The following is a 26,791-nucleotide window of genomic DNA, read 5'->3' on the forward strand; positions in this document are numbered from 1 at the left end:
CCGGGGTTATTATTTTGAACAAAAACCATTAGATTGATTTTAACAAAATTATTGTATTTTCTATTTTAACATATAAATAAGGAATATTAGATTTTTTTATACAAAATAGTCGTCTGGAAAAAAACTGATTATTTTTCTTACAATAAAGAAAACTCCTACCTTATTTAATGCACCAGCCGAAAGTCGTCCACGCCATAGTAAATAATAAAATATTGTACCTCAAAAATGTGCATAGTACATAGCGCGCAACACATGCAGGATCAAAAATGTATAGTTTCAAAATAAATCTTATAACCATACCTTGTAATAGTTGTAATGCGCATTATAGTCATTCGTGAGTATCAAATACATGAGTAGTGGCTTGGCTGAGGCAACACTTAGGCTAATCCTGTACATAAAAATATATCTCATGCCTTCAGTCAACCCATCCGTAACAGCGATCTTCTCAGCACTGTTCGCCAAGGTTAAACCTTAAAAATGAACCTTAAATCCATAATAGTAAAGCATAAAATCACTCGCCGGTGATGTACATGTGTACTGGCTTGTCAGAGCGCAGGATGGCCGCGACGCGCGCGGCGCCGGCGACGGCGGCGGCGCGCGCTGCGTCGTACTTGCACATTAGGGTTGTCACGGACATGTTGAACTCGCTGCCGCCGTATTTGTTTTGATTCGATTCCTACGACAAAATAACAAATGGTGAAAAGTGGCAAAAAAACAAATGGGATGGAATTGGGAAGCCCAACGACAAGCTTCGTACGATCAGTCGCCGTTGTGGCAATGACATGAACAAGATCAGGTTTAATTTCACCTAAAAACTACCACTTGATACAATCTGCACTCGAATAAATGTGAATTAAAAGGTCAAAATGTGACATTTATCAAAGTAGACTTCTCACCGTATCCAAGGGTGGTTTTCCACATGTCCAATTTCTTTGTCCAATGTCAGTGCGTCTCACTCTCTCATTAAAGCAAACTGTGAGACGCAATACACGTTGGACAGGTGGAATACCACCCTTAGATTGACAAAAAAGTACTTATCTACTGAACCAACTAATCAGTTGATATAGCATACAATTAGCCGGAAACCCATAACGATATGCTATTCTACGAATAGAATTAGTGTAGGATGATAGAAAATGAATTTATGTATAACTAGCATCTGCCCGCGACTTCATCTGCGTTGAATGATTTTCGTGACTCGAACTTACACTATCTCTGTACGATACCAAATTTCATCTAAATCAGCGGTTTAACCGTGAAGAGGTAACAGACAGATAGAGCTACTTTCGCATTTATAATGTTAGTATGGACACCGAATAAATAATAGTACTTACTTGTAATAAATAATAGTGCCATTTCATATGTATCTCTCAGTTACTTAAAGGTTAGCTGGAAGAGATCCCTTAACGGGATAAGTTCGCCTTTGTACACGTTTATTGTATTCTCTCTGTGTTATGTACTTGTTTTGTGCAATAAAGTGTTTACTACTAACTACTACTACTACTTGGTACAGAAGGTTCACTCTCTAACAAAACGCGTCTATTACGACAGATATAACCGCAAGGAGGTGCAAGCGCGATCAGGCGTCTGTTGCGTAGCGGAGCGCGGCAACTACTGCTAGACACGAACATTGGTGTGCGCCTCATGTACTTGTAGCGACGCGACGAAAGCGCGGAGTGAGCCACGCCTGAGCGGCTACCGCAAAAACCGAAATTCGCAAATTGCGGGGATCTTTCTCTTTTACTCCAATGAAGGCGTAATTAGAGTAACAGAGAAAAATGCCCGCAAATTGCGAACTTCGATTTTCGCGGTTATAGCCCTGGTATGGATAGGGATAGCCACGCAGTGGGCAATCAAACTAAGAACGTAAATAATCAAACTTAGAAATAAAATAAGTACCTGCATAAGATTACACATCTCCGAGTAGAAATGCGGATAGGTCGGCGGCTGGTAGAATATGATGTGCCGGATGCCTTTTATCCTGAACCGTCTGAAGAAGTGCACCCTCTCGGAGTACAGCAGGAAGTGCGCCTCTGTGTGGAAGAACATGTCACGGGCTCGGGCTATTTTACCGTCCTAAAACAAATAGTTTTAAATAAAGCTACTATTCTCAACCATCCTCCCTCAAATCTTCATATCTCAGCAAATTATTGTAAATTTAGGTAAGTATTGGTTCCTAAATTTAGAAGCAAAGTATGTGTATTAAACTAAAATGCTCGTAAACAAAAGAAAGGGCAAATTAGGTTGAAATATACCTGCTAAAGAAAGCCTAAGAAAATGATGAGTTTTCATTCTTGATAATTAATCGACGGTCCTTAGAACAAAATAGGTGACCACAACAACTGTAAACTGGTCCTTAGAACTTGGAGCAAATTTTGGGCTACTATACTTCGTTTTTTTTTTAGCATTAGAAATAAGGTAAACAATCTTGATGTCTCTTATAATTGAAAAATAAGTTTAAAAAATAAGTCACGGCAAATCTGTAACAATTATGAATCTAATACGATCATTTATATTCTTCTGCTTGCATAAGTAATAGTTACTGATTTTTAAAAAGCGTTTTTCAATTAAACCCTTGTCAAGATCGCTTACCTTCTTGCAAGTTCTTTCTAATGCTAAAAAAACGAACTATAAGCTAGTGTATACGCACTCGCACAATAAAATAATAGAGGCAATAAGACAGCCTGTTGTCAACATCTGCTTGTATTTCTGTTTTCTTTTGTATTGTTTTCTTTTATTGAGGTATGCAATAAAGAGTAATGGTATTATTGTAGATTGTGTCACAAGGGAGAAAAATTACATATTTACGGCGAGGGCGTACATTGAATCCTGAACGAAGCAAAGGATTTCAAAATAGAATCCCGAGCGTAGTGAGAGATTCAAATGTTAACTGTTAACGTTCTAGATGGAAATAAAATGTCTTATTTTGTACCTTAGAGTATTCGCAAATTTGCACGAATCCGATGTCTTCCTTCTTGAAGTAGTTACGTATCCGCACGTAGTCGAAGTAGCTGGGCACATAGATCAGCGTGTGGCTCATGAGAGGGTCTCGCTGCTTCGGCAGGACTTCCTTCACGAAGTACTCGAACCTGGCGTCTACCGCTGCCAGCGGACTGCTTGCGTTAAACCTACAAAAGCAATAACGATTATCCCCCTTATTCATAAAACTGATTTAGTTCAATTATGTTTTATCCCTTTCTTACAAATACAAAAGTCGTAATGACAGATAAAGACAAGCGGTTAGCTCATTGAGGTTTGTAGCGCGTTTATGTATGTGATTATACCTTAGGGCCGCCATACACGGACTGCTTTGAGCAGTCAGTGCCAACAGCTTCAAACGGTCGCCGTTGGGTGATCTGCAGTTTCAATACAAAATCGTCATTCGCAATACACGAACCGGTCAAGCAGCTGCAACTGCTTCGGGCGGTTGGCTGCGCGGTGAAATTTCATCATGCGGTCAAACTGCAAAAGCAGTCCGTGCTGTCCGTGTATGTTGATCACCGGGTTACTGCTCGAGCAGTCCGTGTATGGCGGCTCTTACGCCTATCGTCTGCGGCGCATCATCGTAAACCGTATCGGAATGCACGAAGGTTGATATTGCGCTATAGCTGCGCGCGTCAGTTGACGTCTTTGACGGTCAAACAGTTAAACAACGAAACATTATGAATAAAATGGTTTTAGATTAAATTTAGGTAGACGATAGGATATAAGTTGGATGGTTGGGTCTTCCCAACTAGATAGACTGAAATGGGACTGGGCTGAACATGTCTGCCGGATGCACGTAGACAGATAGGCCAAAATGGTCATCGTAGCCGAGGCAAACCGAGAAGGGGAAGCCGGAAGGTGTAAGACTGCGCAACGGATTGGGCGGATTTCTCGGCCCAAGGACAAGAGAAAAGTGGAAGAGGAGAAAATAAGCCTTAGCTCCAACTGCCCATGTGAGAGAGACAAACAGACTATTTAAAAAAAGAACCTCGGGTGAATGGTCGGTGAACTAATGAGCACCTACCTAGACTAATAAATACCGCCTAGTGTACCCACTAAAATTCTGTGACTAATTCTTTTCTAACCTAATTCTTTAAGATGTTCATATTACTTCCCGAGCAATAAAACGGCAAGTTAAACGTGTTTCAGCTTCCGTGTCTAAAATAAATACATTTCTATAAATAGTCTCCATAAATACCTATGAAATATCTGCGGCACTTGCAATAAAACTTGCTGTATGGCGCCGACCTCGCACGGGTTCGCGACCACCGCCTTGCCCGCGTAGTTCTGGCATTTATGGTTGAGGATGGACTTTATCTCCGGCAGCGCCACCGAGCTGAAGACCAACGTTTGCCTGGAAAAATAACCTAAATCAAACACCACAGACATATACCCACCTACGTATAGTCCGTTTTTTTAGCATTAGAAAGAACTTCAAAGAAGATAAGCGATCTTGAGGTGTCTTTTAATTGAAAAACGCTTTTTAAAAGTCAATAACTATTACTTATGAAAGCAGAAGAATATAAATGATCGTATTAAATAGATTCATAATTGTTACATATTTGCCTTAACTTATTTTTAAATGTGTTTTTCAATTAAAAGACACATCAAGATTGTTTACCTTATTTCTAATGCTAAATAAACGAACTATAGTAGGTACACAACGAACGTTAACGGACATGCTTGTCAAATATTTCGTATATTGGATAAATAGAAATAAACTCAAATAAGTTATTCTGGCTGATTTTCAACGGTAATTGGCGTCGGGAATTCGTAAAAATATTAAAGTCATAAAGAGGATGTATACCTAAATAATTAGGTACTATTTTACACATCTAAGGGCCAGTTGCACCAACCACATTTGACAGACTGATCAACGTCAGCCGGCGCGCCCCGGCGCTTTACTATGAAACTTTCCATACATAAAAATTTAGCGAACTCTTTAACGATACGAACAGTTTCGTGCAACCGACCCTACGCAAGTAAGTATGTGTTCTTTTCAGGGCTTTTCGTTTAACCTAGTACAGTCGTCCGTACATGTCGCTCTAAAACTGTCTGTAAAAATATATGTCTACGTGAACTCGCGCCTGACGCGTATCAAATAAACATAAATCTTATAAACAAGATATTTTCGGTACAGTATGTAATGCATAAATCAGGCAAGCACTTAATACCGACCGCTATTCAGTGCAGTATAAATAGATCGCGCTTACCATTTAGATACGCTGTGTATTCCTATAATAATATATCTTTTATCAGAGCGCATTGAAAATGAATAGGTCGGTCTTCGGTCATAGGACGATAATAAAAATAAGGTTAGCCCAGCGATAATCACGACAAATTTTGGTCACGTCTGTACGAGCAACTTAAAACTAGAATCGGTAGTAAATAATGTTTTGTAACAGTTGTCTGTGGTTTACTAGGACTAAACACTTTAGTGGCCGTTGCAGACGATGAAATACGGCGTTTCGTGAACCAAAGATTTCCTTTGGCAGGATTCGTCCTTAGGACCTAAGGACCCACGATCTGACCCTGGAGAAATCAGTGTCACTCGTCTTTTGAGGTTGTAAATGGACGTGGTCCAGGGTCCAGGCAGTGCAGTAGATGATCCGACTTCTGCATTAACCCTTTTCCAGGCATGGTACGATTTATCAACCACATACCTACGCGCCAATGGAATTTCAACTTTAGCCTTACGATTTAAGGTTCAAATTAGATTGGAGTTTCGGGAAATGTGACTTGTCTTCAAATTAATCATCAAAATTCATCATCAAGGTAAATTAATTGAATATATATGGATTTTTTTGGGTAAATCTTGTAGATTAGTGCGCCTTGGAAAAGGGTTATGAATACATGTCTGGTTGTACAAGGAGTTCTATTATTGAGACTAGAAAGAGTGGGTTTTGTGGTTGTGTCAAAACTAACCTGTAGTATTTAGACCAACCATTAATGGCCCACGATTGGCCAGACCCTAGAGAAATCAGTATCCAGGATCAAGTCTGCTATTGAGGCTAGAAAGTGTGGTTTTAGTCGCTTATAAATATCCAGGATAAAGAGTTCTATTGAAACTAGGAAGTGTGAGTTTGGTTGCTTATGTGGAAACTAACCTGTAATATTTAGACCAGCCATTGATAGCCCACGAACGGACCCTAGAGAAATCAGTATCGCGCGTCTTCTGCGGCTGTAAATGGAAGTGGTCCAGGCAGTGCAGCAGATGGTCCCAGTTCTGCATTAGGAGCACATCTGTCTGGTCCAGGATAAAGAGTTCTATTGAAACTAGGAAGTGTGAGTTTGGTTGCTTATGTGGAAACTAACCTGTAATATTTAGACCAGCCATTGATAGCCCACGAACGGACCCTAGAGAAATCAGTATCGCGCGTCTTCTGCGGCTGTAAATGGAAGTGGTCTAGGCAGTGCAGCAGATGGTCCCAGTTCTGCATTAGGAGCACATCTGTCTGGTCCAGGATAAAGAGTTCTATTGAAACTAGGAAGTGTGAGTTTGGTTGCTTATGTGAAAACTAACCTGTAATATTTAGACCAGCCATTGATAGCCCACGATCGGACCCTAGAAAAATCAGTATCGCGCGTCTTCTGCGGCTGTAAATGGAAGTGGTCCAGGCAGTTCAGTATATGGTCCCAGTTTTGCATTAGAAACACGTCTGATTGGTCCAGGATCAAGTCTGCTATTGAAGCTAGAAATTTTAGTCGCTTATATTACATCAAGACTAACCTGTAATATTTAAATTAAACCAGCCATTAATGGCGCATGATCGGATCCTAGAGAAATCAGTATCACGCGTCACCTGCGGCTGTAAATGGAAGTGGTCCAGGCAGTGCAGTAAATGGTCCCAGTTCTGCATTAGGAACACATCTGTGTGGTCCAGGATAAGGAGTTCTATTGAAACTAGGAAGTGTGAGTTTGGTTGCTTTTGTGAAAACTAACCTGTAATATTTAGACCAGCCATTGATAGCCCACGATCGGACCCTAGAGAAATCGGTATCGCGCGTCTTCTGCGGCTGTAAATGGAAGTGGTCCAGGCAGTGCAGTATATGGTCCCAGTTTTGCATTAGAAACACGTCTGATTGGTCCAGGATCAAGTCTGCTATTGAGGCTAGAAATTTTAGTCGCTTATATTACATTAAGACTAACCTGTAATATTTAAATTAAACCAGCCATTAATGGCGCATGATCGGATCCTAGAGAAATCAGTATCACGCGTCACCTGCGGCTGTAAATGGAAGTGGTCCAGGCAGTGCAGTAAATGGTCCCAGTTCTGCATTAGGAACACATCTGTGTGGTCCAGGATAAGGAGTTCTATTGAAACTAGGAAGTGTGAGTTTGGTTGCTTTTGTGAAAACTAACCTGTAATATTTCGACCAGCCATTGATAGCCCACGATCGGACCCTAGAGAAATCGGTATCGCGCGTCTTCTGCGGCTGTAAATGGAAGTGGTCCAGGCAGTGCAGCAGATGGTCCCAGTTCTGCATTAGGAACACATCTGTCTGGTCCATGATCAGGACTTCTATGGAGGCCAGGAAGTCATAGTCGCGGTCCTCTTCGCCCTCCGCGCCGACAATCATGCGCAGACCGAGGGGCGAAGCCACTATGATGTCTGATGAATAGAAGTCTGTGTACAACTGTAATAAGACATTTATAAATAAAACGTTAAACGCCGCACGATTATTTATCATCACATAAGACAAAAATGAAAAAAATATGTTACTTGTATGAGTTTCCATATTTAATTCATTCTCTGGCACACCAACCTTGTCAGTAGAAAAAGGCGGCAAATTAAAAGAAATGAATGCGCGAAGAGTTCACTTTCCATAGAAAATTTGAATTTTGCGCCTTTTTCTACTGACAAGTAAGGTGTGTTTGAGGATAAATTTATTATTTTATTTAATGTTGTTCAGAGGGCGTTTGAATAATACGCGATTCACGTAAATTATGAGGACTTTCTTGTTGTATTACTTTAAACTGTATATTCTGATGAACAACAATAGTAGTCTGTTCTGTATGGAAAGAGAAGAGGGTATCATCTTGGGTCGTCCCATTCGTTTTTCGTCAAGTTCTTAAATTAGTCGTATTCTGCTTTCGTCACTCGTTCTACATTGAAAGCCACTGACGATTGTGCCGAATGTAGCATGAGTGACGAAAGCAGAATAGGACTAATTTAAGAACTTGACGAAAAACGAATGAGACGACCCAAGACGATACCGAGAAGAGTCATGGAATGTTGGGCCCCATACATTTCACGACTCTTCTCTTTCCACACAGACTCTAATAGTAAATCGCAACTGTAATATCATAACATTAAGACTCATTATAGTTATATTTATAAATGCCCTATCTAGCCTCTAACAATAATAAGCTTCAAAAAATGGTCGCAAAATAATGCTAGCTAACTATTTTTAAAGATATTTTGGATTAGGTGCCATCTGATGATCACCTTATATCATTAATTCATTACGTATAAACTAAATATTGGCTCAAAGTATATATTTGGCTAATACAACCAAGGTTGCAAGGTTGCAAGGTTCCAAGGTTGTCTGGAAGAGATCGCTTACAGCGATAAGACCGCCTGTTGCTACCATTATTTACACTGTAAATCTGTTATTTTATTTTTCTTTGTGGTGCAATAAAGAGTATTTACTTACTTACTTACTTACTTACTTACAACTTACCTTCAATGTTTTCTTAGTTAAAGTCATAGCTAATCTAAAAGTGTCATCAGTATTCCCGCTGAACATGAGCTCATAATCCTCTGGTTTAGGGTTTTTCTGCGGCATGGCAAGCTCGTTGCCGGTAAACTCCTCCTCAAAGCGGTTCTTGTTGACCACCTGGCCTGCTTCTTTGGGCACTAGGATGTCCATTAGGGTCTTCACTACTTTGTATGCTGCGCTTTTGAATGGAACCAGTATCAGTACCTTGAAAATAGAATAAGCAGTTTAACTAAATATGCAGATGGTACATTGCAATACATGGTCCATCATACAAGTCTATTCACCAACCGAACTATCCAGCAAAATAGAAATAGAATCCTTCTACTCTTCGCTAACAGATGCAATTAAAACTCATGGACACAAGAACTTAATAGTGATGGGTGATTACAACGCAAGAATTGGGAGCAGAGGCATAGGAGAAGAGCTAGTAATGGGCCCATACTGTTCAGGCAAGCGCACACGAAATGGTGGAAAACTTATCCAACTAGCATATGAAAACAACATGAAAATACTCAACAGCGTATACAAACAAAGAAATAACAACAGATGGACTTGGATATCTCCAGATGGTCTCCACAAGAACGAGATAGACTATATTCTCACTAGCAAACCTAAAATGTTTCATGACTGCCGAGTAATAAATAATTTAAACTTTAACAGTAACCACAGGATGGTAAGGGCTAAACTTCATTTTACAACTTCCAAGAAGGACAGACCCTTCATATCGAAACCAACTACCACACTTATAGAAAATAGCCAAAACTTAAAAAAAAACCTTGAAAATTTTACAAGTCTCGCAGGACACCTAGATACCCAAAATAAATATGACAAATTTGAGGAACTCCTGCACACAAAGGAAAGCAGTAAACCTAAAATAAAAAATAACTCAGCGAAATGGCTTACGAACGAAACCAAGGAATTACTAAAAACTAGAACTGAACTAATATCTCTACCTGGGAAGACGAAACAAGACAGACAACATATTTCTAAAATCAGTAACAAAATAAAGCTAAACATGAGAAAAGACCGACAAAGACACAGGCTGGCACTTATGGAAAATTGCATTCAAAGAACAGGCGGGACTAAAAAAGTGAAAAAACAGTTATTGGAAAAAATAGACTGGATACCCAATATCTCGGATAAAACAGGAAAATGCAAAACCAGTCGTCCAGAAATTATCTCTATAGCGACAACTTTTTTCAGAGATTTATACACAAAGAAAGATAACAACCACCCGACAGACATAACAGGTGGAAGCGTGGTGCCAGACATATTACCTGCAGGAGTGGAAAAAGCAATAAAAACACAAAGAAGAGATAAGGCCCCCGGAGCGGATGGTATTAGCAACGAATTTCTGACTGCTAACATAGATATCCTTGTACCACCTCTCACCAACATATTCAATGATGTGCTACAAAATGAGACAATCCCCAATCAATGGACTACTTCGACAATCATACTATTACATAAAAAAGGTGACAAAAACAACATTAACAACTACCGCCCCATTAGCCTGATGTCAAATATATACAAAATCTTCGCCAAAATTATCCTCAATAGAATGACCAAGATCCTCGACGAAAGTCAACCGAGGGAACAAGCAGGATTTAGGAGCGGATATTCAACCCTGGACCATATATATGTAGTTAAACAACTCTTTGAAAAAGCAAAGGAATTCAATATCACCCTTTACTGCTGTTTTGTGGATTATAGCAAAGCCTTCGACTCACTTGAACATGACAAAATCTGGCAAGCCCTAATAAACCAAGGAGTTGAAATCAAACACACCAGAATCCTAAAAAACGTTTATGAAAACAGCAAGGCCAAAATTAAGTTGGACAGAGAGGGTGAAGAAATTAAAATAGGAAGAGGAGTCCGTCAAGGCGACCCAGTGTCACCAAAACTCTTCACGGCTGTCTTAGAAGAGGTATTTCGTAAATTAAATTGGGATGAATGCGGATTATCAATCAATGGCGAAAACCTCTCGCATTTAAGATTTGCGGACGATCTGATAATAATCTCACCATCCAAAGACAGACTGAACGAAATGATATGCGACCTAGATACAGAAAGCCAAAAAGTAGGGTTGTGTATGAACACTCTGAAAACCAAAGCCATGACCAATGGAGAACAGGAACCCATTTACGTCAACAACAACAAGATCGAATATGTAAACGAATACTTATACCTAGGTCAAATTATATCCCCACACGACTTGACTACGAAAGAACTAGACAGACGTATTGGAAACGGGTGGAAACAATATTGGAACCTAAAAGAAGTTATGAAAAATAAGGAAATGAGTATGACCATAAAAAGGAAATTGTTCGATACCTGTATACTTCCTGTTCTAACTTATGGTTGCCAAACATGGGCACTAAACAAATCCCACTACAAAAAGCTAGAAATTTGTCAAAACGCTATGGAGAGAAGTATGATGGGAAAGCGACTATCGGATAAAGTAAGAAATATAGATATAAAGAAATGTACTAAAACAAAATCGTTTCGTAATCTTAAATGGGATGGGAATCCCAAATACGGACTTAAAATTAATGGTACTACCCTTACACATTTACGATTTGCAGATGATCTAGTGCTGATAGCAAAAACAGCTGAAGACCTGCAAAATATGCTAAAGGAACTAGCTTGCGAGAGCGAGGCCATGGGGCTTCGAATGAATGCAGAAAAAACAAAAACAATGACCAACTCCAAAAAGACACCTATAGTGGTAAATGAAGAAACCATTGAGTATGTCGATGAATACATATATTTGGGACAAACAATATCCATGGATAACCAGATGGAGAAAGAGATTGCTAGAAGAACAACAAACGCATGGAAACGGTACTGGTCACTGAGAGAAGTAATGAAGAATAAGGAAATTAATATAGCCACGAAGAGGAAGCTATTTAATACATGCATTTTACCAGTCTTAACCTATGGCAGCCAAACTTGGACTTTAACTAAGAGCAACCTAAACAAACTACAAGTATGTCAAAGGTCCATGGAAAGAAGTATGATTGGAGTTAAATTGAGAGATAGAATTAGAAATAAGTTGATTAGATCTAAAACACGTGTAGAGGATGTAACCATTAAAGTTAAATCACTCAAATGGAGGTGGACAGGACATATGATCAGAGGCAAAGAGAAATGGAGCAAGAGAATTATATGGTGGTTCCTGAAAGATAGAAAAAGAAAACAAGCACCACCAAAAATGAGATGGGAAGACGAAATTGTAAAATTCGCAGGGAGACAGTGGACTAGACTAGCGAGAGACAGGGAAAAATGGAAAGGGATGGAAGAGGCCTTTGCCAAACGGCATACAGACCAAACCGATGTTGTCTGAAATAGTAATAAGTTAAATTATATATTTTGATAAGTTATGTACAATAATATGTAAACTCTTAAACTGTAATTTGTCTGAATAAAAGGCTTATATTATATTATTATTAAAACAAAAGATATTACTACAACAATTAAGAAGTTAAAATGGAAATGGGCAGGTCACACAATTAGAGGGAGAGAAAAGTGGTCTAAAGCAATAATGTACTGGTTTACTGGAGACAAAAAAAAAAAAGGAAGCGTGGCCGGCCAACAAGAAGATGGGATGATGAGATTAAGAGCGCAGCAGGAGGTTGCTGGACTACAATAGCAAAGGATAGGGATAAATGGAAAGAGTTAGGGGAGGCCTTTGCCTACAAAAGGCATACAGATATAAATTTAGTTTAGATATATATATAAGTTAACAACAAAATGAAATGTACTACAAAATACTTATCTGAAATAAAGGCTATTTCATTCATTTCATTCATTCATTCATTCATTCATTCATTCATTTCACATTGCAATAAGCACTATTTTCAAATGAATTTCAATAAGCATAGAAATGGATAGTTGCATAAGAAAAATTATGTCAACACGGCACTCACTACAAATTTCATTGACCATCACTGATTCAAAACCATACTTGATTATAGTATAAGGAAACATGAAAGATACAATTTGAATATTTGGGTAATAATATGAAAGTGAATAGGCATCATAAAACAGTGTATTACTAAAGTTCGTTTTTTTTAGCATTAGAAAAAACTTGCAAGTAGGTAAGCGATCTTGACATGTCTTTTATTTTAAAAACGCTTTTTAAAAATCAAAAACTATTACTTATGAAAGCAGAAGAATATAAATGATCGTATTAGATTCATAATTGTTACATCTTTGCCGTAGCTTATTTTAAAAATGCGTTTTTCAATTAAACAACACATCAAGATTGTTTACCTTATTTCTAATGCTAAAATAAAAACTATAAAAAGTTTAATTAGAAATTTATACATTTTGGTTACCTTTGGTCTGACTAAGCCTTGGTCTCTATATTCCTCAGAAGGGTCAGTCTTTTTACCAAGCTTGGAATTATGATGAAGAATCTTAGTCCTAGTCTTCAACATATGGTTGACCACATGCAAACAGTATGTAAAGCGAATTTCTTCAGCATTAGTAAATGTCCTCTCTGGGTAGTAAAGATCTTGATAGTTATTCATTATGCCAAAGAGTTCCCTCTGCAGAGGAGTGAACACTTCAGTGAGCTCCAAATCATTCTTGATTAAATTAGTTTTATTCGCAGACACAATGTTACCATGTATTTGCGATTTTATGAACATATGTTTAAAATCTGTGCTTGCCATTTGTGGGACGGTGCCTGTTGGAGCCGAAGGTTTTTCTTCAAGTAAGGAAATTTTAGGTTTCACTTTGGCTTTCAACTTGACAGGTTTGGGTATGGTTACAGATATGTTACCAAGCATTGGCCATGTTTTCTCAACTTGGTCCAAATTCTCTGGAGATGGATTTGAGAGAGTGACTAGGAGATCTTCCCCGAGTTCATATTGTAGGTGCTTGATAAATGGATCATTGGAAGAGTCCTGTTCCTCATTTTCAGCTTTGTTTGAAGACTTTACCTGCAATATTAAAATATTTTTTTAGATTATTTTTCAATTTAAACTTGATTTGATATTGTTTAGTGTCCTAATTACTTTTATTATATATTGTCTTACTTTTATCTCCAAATTACTGTCCTCCTCATCTTCATCCTGCATATCTTCTGAATCCTGTTCACTGTCATCACCTCCTCCACCTTTATCATCTCCATTCTCACTTGCCATATCTCCCTGTTCACTGGCCATGTCTTCATCGCCACTTTCATGTTCGGGTTCCTGTTCACTATCACTTTCATCGCTATCAATTACAACTTTTTGTTTTTTTGGCTGACTGAAACAGGAAACTAGCATTCCATAAGGATCTTCTTCTTCCTCACTCTCTGAGTATGCCGCCTGCTGCTGTTTTAGCTTCCGTTCCAGTTGCTCCTTCTTCAAGTTCTCTTCTTCAACCTTTTGCTTGTTTTTGTACCGGTTAAATAGAGCCTTTTTGTTAACAACCTCAACTTTTTTCTCTTTCTTCTTTTTGAAGTGTTTTGCGAGTTGCTTTTTATTGTTTTTATGAAACTTACCTCCTTTTCCTCGGCCCATTTTGAATTCAACAATTGGAGAAGATCAAATATTTTAAATTCAAGGAAAGAGCAATGTTTTTCAAGTTTTTGTAGAGATGACAAATATTGGGGAAACGAAAACCTAAAACGTGCGTTTGACACATTGACATTTTGACGTTTCATTTGCATTTGTGACATAATAAATGGTAGGATCCTATAGATGTGCTATACGCGTGCCTTCGTGAGAGACAAAACATATGCATTGCGATGCGACACTATGATTGGTCGAATTTATTTCTTGCCCACCATAATCCTCACTAAATTTACGGTTGGGTATAAAAAAAGTGAGACTGTGACATTGTGACAAGGACAAGCAATAATAGCGCTTTCGCTGCTACTCCTACTGAAAGATACATAAGACTATCCCGTTCGGTTATTTCCCTCCACCCCTCATGCCTGATCCAGTTATATACTAGTTCATGATTTGAGTTTAAACAGGGTTGACAACATGATAATCTCAATTTATTTTTGCCTTCTATCGATGAATCGAGCTTGCACATTCGACGAAATTTAAGTGACTACAATGAGTCGGTTTATATGTAAAGCCCCCTCCAGACTATGCGCGTGAATCGCGGGCGAAGCCGCGAACGTGAGTGTGGAGTCGATTTCGCTGTCTGCGAAAATCGACGCCACACTCACGTTCGCGGCTTCGCGCCGCGATTCGCGCACGAGTGTGGAGGAGGCTTAACTCAAACGCACTTTCGCGTTACTTTACTCAAGGGCCCAACCTTTTCTGTTCTCTTTCACGACGCAGCAATTAGTATCATTTCTCTCTCCTCGCTCTTTTAAAATGCCGTTTGTCAAAAAAGGACAACCATACTGTTGACAAGGTGGACTTGAAATCAAGTGTTGCCTTTCTTGATGCGCCCAGGCTGTGTATGTGTGCGTAAAAGCGTATATGTGTGCTCTTTTAGGGATGTGAAAAGTCGATTTTAATCATGTTATATATCGATAAACGCTACACAGCGGAACGAAATAGCGATTAAGTGAAGCTTCAATATCTTCGTTAAACATAAACATAATTGAAATGCTAATGGATAATGAATATATTATAATATAATAATATAATTCAATTATTGCGGAAAACCTATTTTAGGAGGTATTTATGTATTTTAATTAAATATCTGAACTTTCCCTTGGTTCCCTGCTGGGGGGTAACTATAAAATTGTGATCTGATAACCACAATAACGAATAAAAGCGTTTTTGGTCATTTTAGGTATCGTTAACCCTTTGAAGTAAAATTAAAATTGCAAGAAATGTCGATAGTTTATCGATATGACTTTATCGACATGGCAACAGCAACGTGGGCCTCATTGTTAATCGTACACTAAACAAAAGTGGCAACAGTGACAGCTCGCTGAGACACCGTCTTTATATAATTATAAGTCTATGACTTTACTACTGTCACATCTTATTGACTTATTGTCAAAATGACATTTGTAACTAAAAGAAAAGACTTCGTTTTGCTTGCACGTAAAATAGGAATAACCGTTTTGAAAGATTAGTCACAAAGCAACGAAATGCTTCCTGGTTGTGGATCAAGAATTTGGCTTAAAGGAATGCATTGCCTTCGGCATGTTATTGAAATTTGAACTCATTTGTATGGTACATAATGAACCGTTCTAATAACATCGCCCAGAGCTCCCAATTACACTTAACTTCGGATAGTGGTGTTCCCAACAGCACTCCAATGAGAGTCGCTAGTAGAGCTGCACCTGCACCACCTGTACCCACTCATCAGAATGGACGTGAAACTGACGACTTGCAAGATCTTAAAGGGAAAGTCGAATCCAGATTGCTGTCTATGTGGAACAACGTAAAGTTCGGTTGGACTGTCAAATTGAAGACTAGTTTTTCAAAAGAATCACCAGTATGGCTTTTGGGGCGGTGCTATCATCGAAAGTTAAGCCCAACTGGTTCCTTGGAGTCCTCTACAGAGATCGGTATGGAAGCCACAGCACTTCAACCTATGGAACAAATATATGGGGAAGGAATTGAAGGATTCAAGTCTGATTTTGTTAGTAAAATATGGATGACCTACCGAAGAGAGTTTCCTACAATGTCAGGCTCTTCGTTCACCACAGACTGTGGGTGGGGCTGCATGTTGAGGAGTGGACAAATGTTACTAGCACAAGCACTGGTATGCCATTTCCTTGGAAGAACTTGGCGCTGGACTCCTGAAAAGCCTATTCAAAATGCAAGAGAATTCCAAGAAGACTGCCTTCATCGAATGATAATAAAGTGGTTTGGCGATAAGTCGTCAGTGAATAGTCCCCTCTCCATCCACCAGATGGTAAAGTTAGGAGAAAACTTGGGCAAGAAGCCCGGAGATTGGTACGGACCAGCTTCTGTCGCCCACTGCTTGCAGGCAGTGCTAAATGCTGCTTCTAAAGAAAATTATGAATTTGATTCCTTGGAAGTTTATGTTGCTCAAGACTCTACTGTGTATATCAAAGATATACAAGATTTATGTAAGCTGCCCAGCGGAAGCTGGAAGTCCCTGATACTACTGGTGCCTGTCAAGTTAGGCACTGATAAGTTAAATCCCATATATGGACCCTGCCTCACTTCTCTCTTAACCCTAGACTTTTGCATTGGGATTATTGGTGGGCGGCCTAAGCATTCACTCTACTTTGTTGGCTATCAAGATGATAGATTAATACATTTAGATCCACATTACTGTCAAGAGATGGTTGATGTATGGCAACCCAACTTTGCCCTGCAGTCCTTCCACTGCCATTCTCCGAGAAAGATGCCTATTAGTAAAATGGATCCCTCATGCTGTATTGGATTTTACCTTGCTACTGAGCATGACTTTGAGACGTATATAAACATAATCAAGTCTTTTCTCATCCCTCAGGGTGTGTCATCAAACAATGAATACCCAATATTTTCAATACACCCAGGCTCCCGTAGTTCAGTCATGAATCCCCCAAACATAAGATACTCAATTTATGAATCGGAGCAGAATTGGGTGACACCAAGCATCAATGACAGTGATACAGACATCGAGTCAGAGGAATTTGTTTTAGTTTAGTATATTTGTATTAGTTATACCAAATATGATTGCAATTATTGTGTATATCAGTTATTTTAAAGTAGATCATTTTATCGGGTATTTGCATTATCTGTTAGGTTTTTTAAGTTAATTTATTGATGTTATTATGTTTATTCTGATATGTATATGAAGATCTCTGTGTGCTGTAATATATGTTCATGCTCACTTAAGTGTGTACATAACATGATTATTAATTAGTGATACACAAGGTCAACACACACGCTTATCATACGAACTTTCTGGTAAATTACAGAATTTATGTACTTAAAACTTTCTTATCATAATATTATTCATTTTCCACTAAGACTTTCATGCATTTCAAGGACCAGTTACATGCTAGTATTTTAATAACTAATATTGCTAAAAAGTATAAGGTTTTATACAAATCAATATAAAACTATGATGAGTATAAAATCTTCTAATAGAGGCTGCTATGCAATATTATAGTAAATCTGGTAATGTTTAATGTAAAACCATGGTAATGTTTAATGTAAAACCATGGTAATGTTTAATGTAAAACCATGGTAATGTTTAATGTAAAACCATTTATCAGTCTGGATAGTAAAGTGTGAACAGTATCCAAATATAATCCAAAAACACAAAAAAAAAACATGTTACGTTTCTTCCTATTAATAATGTTAAGACTTAAAATTACTTTGACTAGTTTGTTCAGCTGGACTGTAAAGTGGATATCCTGATTTATCATTACCAATACCAACTCACCTATAACTCCATCGTGTAATATCATTGACAACAAAACAAATATAACAGTTGTGAAGATGTTTATTGTTTTTATTACAAATTAAACTGTTGCTCTATACATTTTGTCTACACACGTTATAAAAATACATTCCACATATTTTTACTATTTTTCTATGGGATGGGCCTAGGTTGTCTGTCACATATAGGGTAATTCGCCGGGTTTTAGTAACTGACCGCCCTAAACTAAAAATGAATTCTAGTCACCTATAAACAGAATTTATTTTAATAACTTCAATAACTGGCCATCTTATACTAAAATGAATTCTATTTATAGGTGAATAGAATTCATTTTTGGTTTGGGTTAGCCAGTTACTGGAGAATTTATGCTACTACAGTAAAAATAAGTTGAAACAGGAATTATTATTTAACAAACATGCAGACTCTCTGCTCTCTAGTTATTACGTACAACACGTATATGTAAAACCGGGCAAGTGCGAGTCGGACTCGCGCACGAAGGGTTCCGTACCATAATGCAAAAAAAAAAAAAAACGGTCACCCATCCAAGTACTGACCACTCCCGACATTGCTTAACTTTGGTCAAAAATCACGTTTGTTGTATGGGAGCCCCATTTAAATCTTTATTTTATTCTGTTTTTAGTATTTGTTGTTATAGCGGCAACAGAAATACATCATCTGTGAAAATTTCAACTGTCTAGCTATCACGGTTCGTGAGATACAGCCTGGTGACAGACTGACGGACGGACGGACAGCGAAGTCTTAGTAATAGGGTCCCGTTTTACCCTTTGGGTACGGAACCCTAATAACCATGGATCTTTCAACCTTACCGCATCCGTCCACCTTGATTATAAAGACGATTTTGTTCCGCCTCTTCTTTTTAAATACTTTTCAGCAAGTTTTTGTTCCTTCGAGTTTTTGAATAGTAGGTAACTAAATAGTAGGTTGTTTACAGGTACAACCCCATCATAGGTGCTTAAAGAGTTTATAATGTGATGTCTGTACAGTACCATTGCAATATCCAGTTTCAATATCATTGTAATATTATTTATCAGAAGCCGAATTTAAGTACAAACAGCAACCCTCCTACCTGTACATCTGTGGACCTTATTACAAAAGGCATAAGGTCCGCCGATGTACAGTTAACAGTGTGGGTGATACCAAGGGCGATACCAATGGTACCAATGTTAAATTTCTCAACACAACGTCTTGATGATGATGTTGCGACATACACGGTATAACATGAGGAAACCGAATAATTTTAACAGTGTATTCCTGATCATATTATCGATCGTGTAGAAGAGGCTAGAAACTTAGGTGTAGTACTTGATAGTCAGTTGAGGTTTGAGAAACACGTAGGTGAATTGGTTAGGTCATGTTTCTTTCGCCTCAAGGTTTTATACCAGATCCGAAATCTTTTGAGTGAGAAAGTCCGCATTACTTTATGTGAATCGCTGATTCTTTCAAAATTGAATTATGGTGATATAGTTTATGGACCACGCCTGCAACATAAAACTCGTCGCTTAATACAAAGAGTACAAAATGCGTGTTACAGATTTTGTTACTCAATACCCCCTAGAAGCCACATTACACCGTATTTGAACAAATCGTCCATGCTGAATATGTCTTCTCGGCGACATCTACATCTTGCATGTCTCCTCTTTGGCGTCTTAAACAATAAAACTCCGGAATATCTCTTCTCCAAAATTAATTTTTCAACATTTCACAATCGTCATGGCACTAGGTCAACTCGGCGTTGTCTCTTAGAAATGTACCCTCATAGAACAATTGCATTTACCGGTTGTTTCCGATATCTCGCGACCAAATGCTGGAATGATATCCCTCCACCTGTAAGACAGCTCAAAAATAAGCTAACTTTTAAACACCAGTTTAAAAGGATACTGCTTGAAAAACAAAAAACAGGTATACCATATGGCTTTTTGGTTGCGGATTTCAGGATCTAATCGGTAATTCGGAGGATTTCCAGGAGAACTAGAACCAAACCCTATGCACTCACTCACTTTTATTTTATTTTATGGCCACTTAATATTCTTATTTTTGTTTTATTTATGTATTTTTATTTCGGAACATTTTAACACCATTTAACTACACACTTTTTATCATCACATTTACCCAAGTGTAACGTGATCTGGGTTCCGGCAGAATATCAGTGCTTTGCTCAAAAGAGCGAAGCGTATACCTAGCTGAGTCGGAACCCTTTTGTTTTTGCTGCAATGCACACAGAGTACAGCAAGTAAACCCATCTTTCCGTGTTTAAGTATTTTTTATTGTTAATTAAACTCTGTAGATATTTTTAGTTTTGTTCTGTTTGTAATGTACCTATTTGTAAATTGTGTGTTTTTGCAGCATACAAATAAACGTTTTATCTATCTATCTATCTATCTATATTAAGAGTCAAAAATGCCCTATAAACTTTTTTTGAAACTCACCTAGTTTCAAAGATAATATTAATTTTAAAAAAATCAAGCTTTTATTGCTACATAGTGTAAAAGGCCTTTTTAAGGGTGATGTTGCTGCTATGGGACGTAGTCTAAATATCCTTATTGATAGATGTCAAAAAGTGACAAGTAACACTTTGCAAAAAGTAGGTTTTTTCGAAAAAAAAAATTAAAAATCAATTTTAAGTGACAAGTTTACCAATAACATTTATTTTTTATGTACAAATACATTAAAAAAATTGAAAAAACAAAACAAAAAATTTTTTTGGCGAAATTGGCCTAAATTCATATTAATTTTTTCCATCTTTTGACCTCAGAAATGCGTGGCTAAAGTTATTCGGTTTCCTCATGTTACACCGTGTATAATATGTACTTAAAGGCTTAAAACAACGTATATCACACCACGCCATTATATCTATATAAAGTTGGACTGGTGAATAATTATGAACATTATCTACTAACTTGAATGCAATAAGCTTAATAGGGTCCCCACATCAAGATTACCTATTACATTTACAGGGTAGCTAAAAAATAACTGCATAGTGCATTCCCGTTGCCAGGGAGGTTGTTTGATTATACTGAGCAACTTTTACTGTGGTACCAACCCACAAATCGCAAAAAAAAATTTGGCTGTTTCATACATTTTGTCTGGTCCTATTTCTAAGGGAGGGTAAAAATTTGTTTCGCGATTTCGGGTTTGGTTAACATAGTAAACGTTGTTCAGTATAATCCCAAAACCTTCCTGGCAACGGAAATGCAGTTATTTTTAAACCACCGTGTATAACTGACCTCATAAACACATTTTAACGTATGCCAGTCAAATGGCTTAGGGGCTGTTCATAAATTACGTCATTTCAAATTAGGGGGGGGAGTCTGGACATTGGATGATGATTGATGGTAGCATCACGTAGGAGGAAACGGGGTCATTCGAAGCATGATTTTTGGATGATTTTGGGGTTGGGGGAGGGGGGTTCAAAAATCGTCAAAATCTATGACGTAATTTATGGACAGCCCCTTCACTTAAGGTACGCTATCGTCTATATACTTAAGTATAATATTGACGATACACAAATTAATATATTGAAGCAATAAAGTTGACTGCGTAATTTATCGCTACATATATTTACATCATATATCTATAGAATCCATAGATAAATAGAATCATACAAGGCTGTCTGAAGAGAAAATTTGTACTTAGTATACCCAAATGTGGGAAAAATACTCTAGACCATCAATCCGTCATAGTTCGTAAGAGGTAATATATATGTTAGAACGCTCCATTGGATTTTTTTTTATATCATTTAAGGTTATATTTATTCATATATATGGTACAAAAATGAAATGTCAAAAAGAGAAGAAGAGTTTTATAACATATTTCCGATTTCTGGAAGGTACCTTGATTTCTTTTATAAAATACGGTTCGAAGGACCATATCTGCCTAATACAATTACATCCATAACTTTGTAAAGTTCAATGCCCGTAGGGAAATATATGAAAAGATACATTTTTAGCTTTACCTAAAAACAAATGTCAGCCCCAGGAACCAGTTGATAAATAAATCTGTACCTTTAGGTATATAATATCCGGTTCGAAGGACCAGTTATTTTTTTCTAGTAGTAGCTGCATTTTTGAGCAGAAACCGAACTGTTACTAGTTTAATTCTTTAAGATATAAAAGCTACTAGCATCATATTATTTTTTATTCATTTTTACTATTTGTTATGAAGCACGCATCACACGCAATCGTGCAAAGCAGTGCGTCATCAGTGCTAAACAGTTGAAGATCTAAAACGAGCTAGTTTTTCCTGAAATCCTTGACCGGCGGCGGGTGCCTAATGAAGTAGTGCACGGCGTTGTAGACGAGGTGCGGCGCCACGTTGTGCAGGGGGTGCACGCGGTTGAGCTCGTTGCGCGGGGAGCCCACCACGAACGGGTCGCCGGCGCCCGTGCCGTGCTGCGCGATCGACAGCCCTGATAGCGTGTAGCATGTGTGGTAGATGTCGCGCGCTCTGAAACCGAATTACATGACATGTGGTACACCTCCATCCCACGTTTTGACAACCTCAGGGCAAGTTTCGCATTAAAGTAGAACCACCGTTGATATAGACACCCCTGAGTAAGGGCAGTAAAATCATCATCATATTTAACATTTCACCCTTTTGCTGAGCATAGATCTCCTGCAATACGGATCTGGTCCTTAGGTAATCTCATCCAAAGTATTTAAATTACTACATAGTATCTAACTCAAACGTGAAGATAATTATGTTTACGTATGTTAAAATGTCAGTACGATAGCATATGTACTGTGCTTAACTAAAGTAGTGCTTCAGTTGCTTGATGTTAGGTTCGAATTCAGTGTTTATTAACTCTGTTATGAGGAGCCAGTATTTAACACATCCGCCGACGTACTATATTTGCACAAACAATTCGGCTGTCGAGCCATCAGCCTAGTATTATGACTAGTATCAATAAATAACAAAGGCATTTTAACAATTCAAGTCACTTACTTTCCAGGCTTGTCTATTAGGCCCCCGTCGTTGGCTTGACAGCAAACAACGATGTATTCTTGTAAGGCACCTTGATTGAATAAACACGTTTCTATCAGTTCTTTGTCTTCTGCAAAAAAGGACAAAATCATTAACTACCTCAGGCAATAACAATCATATCTCGTTATTTAAAATTAATTACCATTTAATCTTACCTTGTGCTAAGATAGCACTGATTATGGGGAAAGCAGCACCTTGCCAAAATGAATAACAACCATCAACAAGTTTATTAGTCCGTCCCTGAAAGCCACCCTCTAACCGCATCTGACGATTTACACACCACCTCAAGAGTGCATCTATGTCACATAGCTTTGGCCGGTTTAGTAACGCCAGAGATGCGATCCCACAGAAAGCATATCCGCCATGTGCCTCCATCCCTGGACACCCGCCAAAACCTCCCTCATAAGTTTGGCAACTAACTATCCACTCTGCTGTCTTGTCGAATAAGAGATCTGTGTAAGTATTTGTCATTTTAGCTACGCTCACTGCACAATACGCTCCCCTGATGTCTTGTTCCCCTCCTTTGTGAAGAGCAAAGGAGCCATCTACATCTCGAAGAGTCCATAAAAACTTTTGTAAAGAGCTGCGATCTATGGAATCGTATGCTTCATCTGTCCCTATTATAGCTAATGCGTTTACAGCAGCATAAGTAGTTCCTAAATGTGGATATTGTCCTGGGCCACCGCCATAGCCCCCTTCCTCGTGTTGACAATGAGCGAGAAAGTCCACAGCACTAGACAATGTCTCTTGGTCGGGCATATCATCTAAGATCCACAAAGCATGTAAAATCCAGTACACGAGCCATGGTCTGCTGGCATCCAAGCATTCATAACCTTTGGGTAGTGCATTCAACCAAGTTTTTAATTGCTTACTGTGAACCCGTCTATTAAGTATTGGCAGATCAGGATCAATGGATGCTTCCTTTTCAAATTGTCTAAATATTTTTAATACTGTAGCTTCGACCTCCAACTAAAACAATTAAAAGTGTACAATATTTTTTTTTACAATGAAGTGGTAAATAGTATTAGTATAAAGCTTAGAATAAATTTAAAAGTGGAAAAATTACTGTCTTGGGTGAAACTTGAACTCACGGCCTCTGGATCGATACTCCAGCGCACTGCCATCTGAGCCACCAAGACCTCTTCTGTCGTTAAGTTAGTTGGCGCACTGCCATCTGAGGTCTTGGTGGCTCAGATGGCAGTGCGCTGGAGTATCGATCCAGAGGCCGTGAGTTCAAGTCTCACCCAAGACAGTAATTTTTCCACTTTTAAATTTATTCTAAGCTTAATAGCATCGTTCGCAGACGTTTCTGCTTGTTAAAAAATAAAATTAGTAGGTATTAGTATAGTTGAAGTGGTATAACTGGTATAGTAGTATTTTAGCTAGATGTAATTTCAGTGTACTGTTATCTTTCTACCTTTGAGGAAGTTTAAATTTAAAACAATTTTTAGATGAACTATAATGTATTTAGTCACTTCATTTCAACATGTCATGCAAGTGACTAAAAATTCGTAACTTATTATTATAAAGTGTCATATTAGTTCAATTTTAGTATACTTAACTTGAGTTTAAATTGACCTTAATCTAAATCACCCTTAAAATTGTTTGTGTCAATTGTTAAGGCCCCAAGTACACAATGGGCCATCGCCGGCCACTCCAAGGGACGCATTTATGCGTTAGAGGGAGCAAGTGATATTGCTATCTCATTCTACCGCATGACTGTGTCCCTTGGAGTGGCCGGCGATGGCCCATTGTGTACTGGGGCCTTTATAATTTTTGTCAAATTTTCACAGACCATAAAATATGACATTGATGCATCAAGGCGGTTTGTTAACAAGGGCCTACCGGTAAATGCGAAAATCAAAATTTAGTTATCTGCCTCTTTATCCCTTGAATATGCAAGAGTGATAGAGAGATTACATAACGAAATATGTGGCACAAAGTTGCCACCTACGCAGAGCTTTGCCTAATATTCCCTATTAGTATTGTATTTTTTATATGCCATTGACATTCTTAGCTATGATCAGATTGTATAATATCTCTATAATTTTTTTATTTCCTAATATGGGTAGTAAAATACCTATTTCTGGCAACAGTTTCGTTTTTAGGGCGTAGCAAAAAAAAAAAAAACCCTAACCTACCTAGGGGCTATTCATGAATTACGTCATTCCAAATTAGGGGGGGGGGTCTGGACATCGGATGACGGTAGCATGAAGTAGGAGGAAATGGGGTCATTTGGAGCATGATTTTTGGATGATTATAGGGGGGGGGGGTTCTAAAATCGTCAAAAATCAATGACGTAATTTATGGACAGCCTCCTGTCTCTGGGAACAGTTTCGTTTTTAGGGCGTAGCAAAAAAAAATAACCCTAACCTACCTATCTCTGCGAGTACTTTTGACTGATAGTAACAGTCACAATTACTATTAACCAATGATTTTCAGGTAAAACTACTTTTGACCAACATGCTCAGTCAAAAGCAGTTTTGCCTGTTTTTGTCGGTTAAAAGTTCTTTTGACCAGTTCACACTTTTGACTGCGTCATATACAGTGATCTAATCCTACAATAAGTGGTGTCGCTATATTTGACCAACAGGCATGCAAAAAACATATGTACATATGTAGGAACAATTTTAATTGTAAACATATTGTATGTTTGAGATTAAAATAATTCCAAGATATAGGTAATCTTCAATCTAAATTAAAATATTGTAAAAAAATATGAATAAAAATCAATATCAAAGAAATGATATTTGACTTTATCATTTTAAAAGAATATGTAAGATAAGAACTGAATCCATATTTGATATATCAAAAGAAGCAAATAAATAATTATGCATTGTTTACCTGATCTGTGGCTGTATCCGTGACTACTTTCTCTGTATTATAAGCTTCTGCAGAAATGTTGGCATAGCACCGAATCTCATTTTCAAGTTTTTTATTCATATTGAATACACTGGAGAGAAGAATTATCCTACTGTACCTAAAAGTAAACTTAGATAATGTAGACTCATTTTACAATTACTATTAAATATTATTATAACAATGCCAAAGCATAATCTAGCTGTATTCATTTATAAAGTTTATTTTGGCTAGCAGCTTAGTTTACTGCCCCAATTAGCGAGCGATCTATTTATTGCGTTCTAATTGCAGACACCTCTGCATATAGATCTCAGCTCAGGTATCTGCTAATTCTAGGCTGATAGTAACCTTTGTTTTATAACCTTTACAATGAATACAAACCTAAATTACGCGACAGTTTAGGGACACATACTTTCAGTATCTAAAAGTAAATAATCTCGTTTATTCACACAAATTGTTCTAGATACGTTGTTTACTCAAGTAAATCCAAATACATGACAAAATTTCACACTATTAATTCAAAACTCTGTTTTAATCATAATCATAAAATTCATTCATGTATTGACATATTTGACAGACATGGAACATGAACCACAGTTTATCACAAAAGTCACAATTCCATGAATTTCGATAATCGATGCAACTCGAATGTTTGGGTTGTTGCTGGGCTATAACCGCGAAAATCGAAGTTCGCAAATTGTAGGGATCTTTCTCTTTTACTCCAATAATGGCGTAATTAGAGTGACAGAGAAAAATCCCCGCATTTTGCCAATTTCGGTTTTTGCAGTAGCCCCTCTGGATTTTCGAGTTCAGGCCTTATCGAGCTCCATGTGCAAGTAATATCGATATTAATACTGATTAAGTTGAATGTTGGCATTACATTATTGATCATAGAGTAACTTATATT

At 37.8% G+C, this 26,791-nt stretch overlaps 3 protein-coding genes across 3 annotated transcripts; 1 reads left to right on the forward strand and 2 right to left on the reverse strand.

Annotated features, from left to right (window-relative positions):
• Window positions 1-119: 119 nt before the first annotated feature.
• LOC134673505 (U3 small nucleolar RNA-associated protein 25 homolog) lies at window positions 120-14,345 on the reverse strand. The gene is made up of 8 exons (XM_063531499.1): window positions 13,755-14,345; window positions 13,050-13,658; window positions 8,671-8,913; window positions 7,349-7,623; window positions 4,184-4,339; window positions 2,933-3,128; window positions 1,900-2,076; window positions 120-676 (listed from the first exon to the last, which is right to left on the reverse strand). The coding sequence occupies exons 1-8, from the start codon at window positions 14,223-14,225 to the stop codon at window positions 512-514; spliced, it is 2,292 nt and encodes a 763-aa protein (XP_063387569.1). The 5' UTR covers window positions 14,226-14,345; the 3' UTR covers window positions 120-511.
• Window positions 14,346-15,673: 1,328 nt separating this feature from the next.
• Window positions 15,674-17,318, forward strand: LOC134673347 (cysteine protease ATG4D). Its single transcript, XM_063531315.1, has one exon. It carries the CDS (start codon window positions 15,859-15,861, stop codon window positions 17,281-17,283), a length of 1,425 nt encoding a protein of 474 aa, XP_063387385.1. The 5' UTR covers window positions 15,674-15,858; the 3' UTR covers window positions 17,284-17,318.
• A 751-nt stretch (window positions 17,319-18,069) lies between these two features.
• Window positions 18,070-26,425, reverse strand: LOC134673353 (protein farnesyltransferase subunit beta). Its single transcript, XM_063531324.1, has 5 exons — window positions 26,297-26,425; window positions 25,870-26,005; window positions 23,181-23,994; window positions 22,987-23,095; window positions 18,070-22,488 (listed from the first exon to the last, which is right to left on the reverse strand). Exons 2-5 carry the CDS (start codon window positions 25,966-25,968, stop codon window positions 22,275-22,277), a joined length of 1,236 nt encoding a protein of 411 aa, XP_063387394.1. The 5' UTR covers window positions 25,969-26,005; window positions 26,297-26,425; the 3' UTR covers window positions 18,070-22,274.
• Between the last annotated feature and the right edge of the window lie 366 nt (window positions 26,426-26,791).

Source organism: Cydia fagiglandana, chromosome 18, assembly GCF_963556715.1.
Source record: "Cydia fagiglandana chromosome 18, ilCydFagi1.1, whole genome shotgun sequence".
In the NCBI taxonomy this organism is placed as follows: domain Eukaryota; kingdom Metazoa; phylum Arthropoda; class Insecta; order Lepidoptera; family Tortricidae; genus Cydia; species Cydia fagiglandana.

Excerpts from the sequence above, each read along its gene's own strand:
- LOC134673505 (XM_063531499.1), bottom strand. The coding sequence starts at position 14,225 with ATGGGCCGAGGAAAAGGAGGTAAGTTTCATAAAAACAATAAAAAGCAA. Across the intron at positions 7,624-8,670 it reads TAACTAAGAAAACATTGAAG|TTGTACACAGACTTCTATTC; the intron begins GTAAGTTGTAAG and ends GTCTTATTACAG. Across the intron at positions 2,077-2,932 it reads AAATTTGCGAATACTCTAAG|GACGGTAAAATAGCCCGAGC; the intron begins GTACAAAATAAG and ends TATTTGTTTTAG.
- LOC134673347 (XM_063531315.1), top strand. The coding sequence starts at position 15,859 with ATGAACCGTTCTAATAACATCGCCCAGAGCTCCCAATTACACTTAACT.
- LOC134673353 (XM_063531324.1), bottom strand. The coding sequence starts at position 25,968 with ATGAATAAAAAACTTGAAAATGAGATTCGGTGCTATGCCAACATTTCT. Across the intron at positions 23,995-25,869 it reads CGGATACAGCCACAGATCAG|TTGGAGGTCGAAGCTACAGT; the intron begins GTAAACAATGCA and ends TAATTGTTTTAG. Across the intron at positions 23,096-23,180 it reads CAGTGCTATCTTAGCACAAG|AAGACAAAGAACTGATAGAA; the intron begins GTAAGATTAAAT and ends CCTTTTTTGCAG.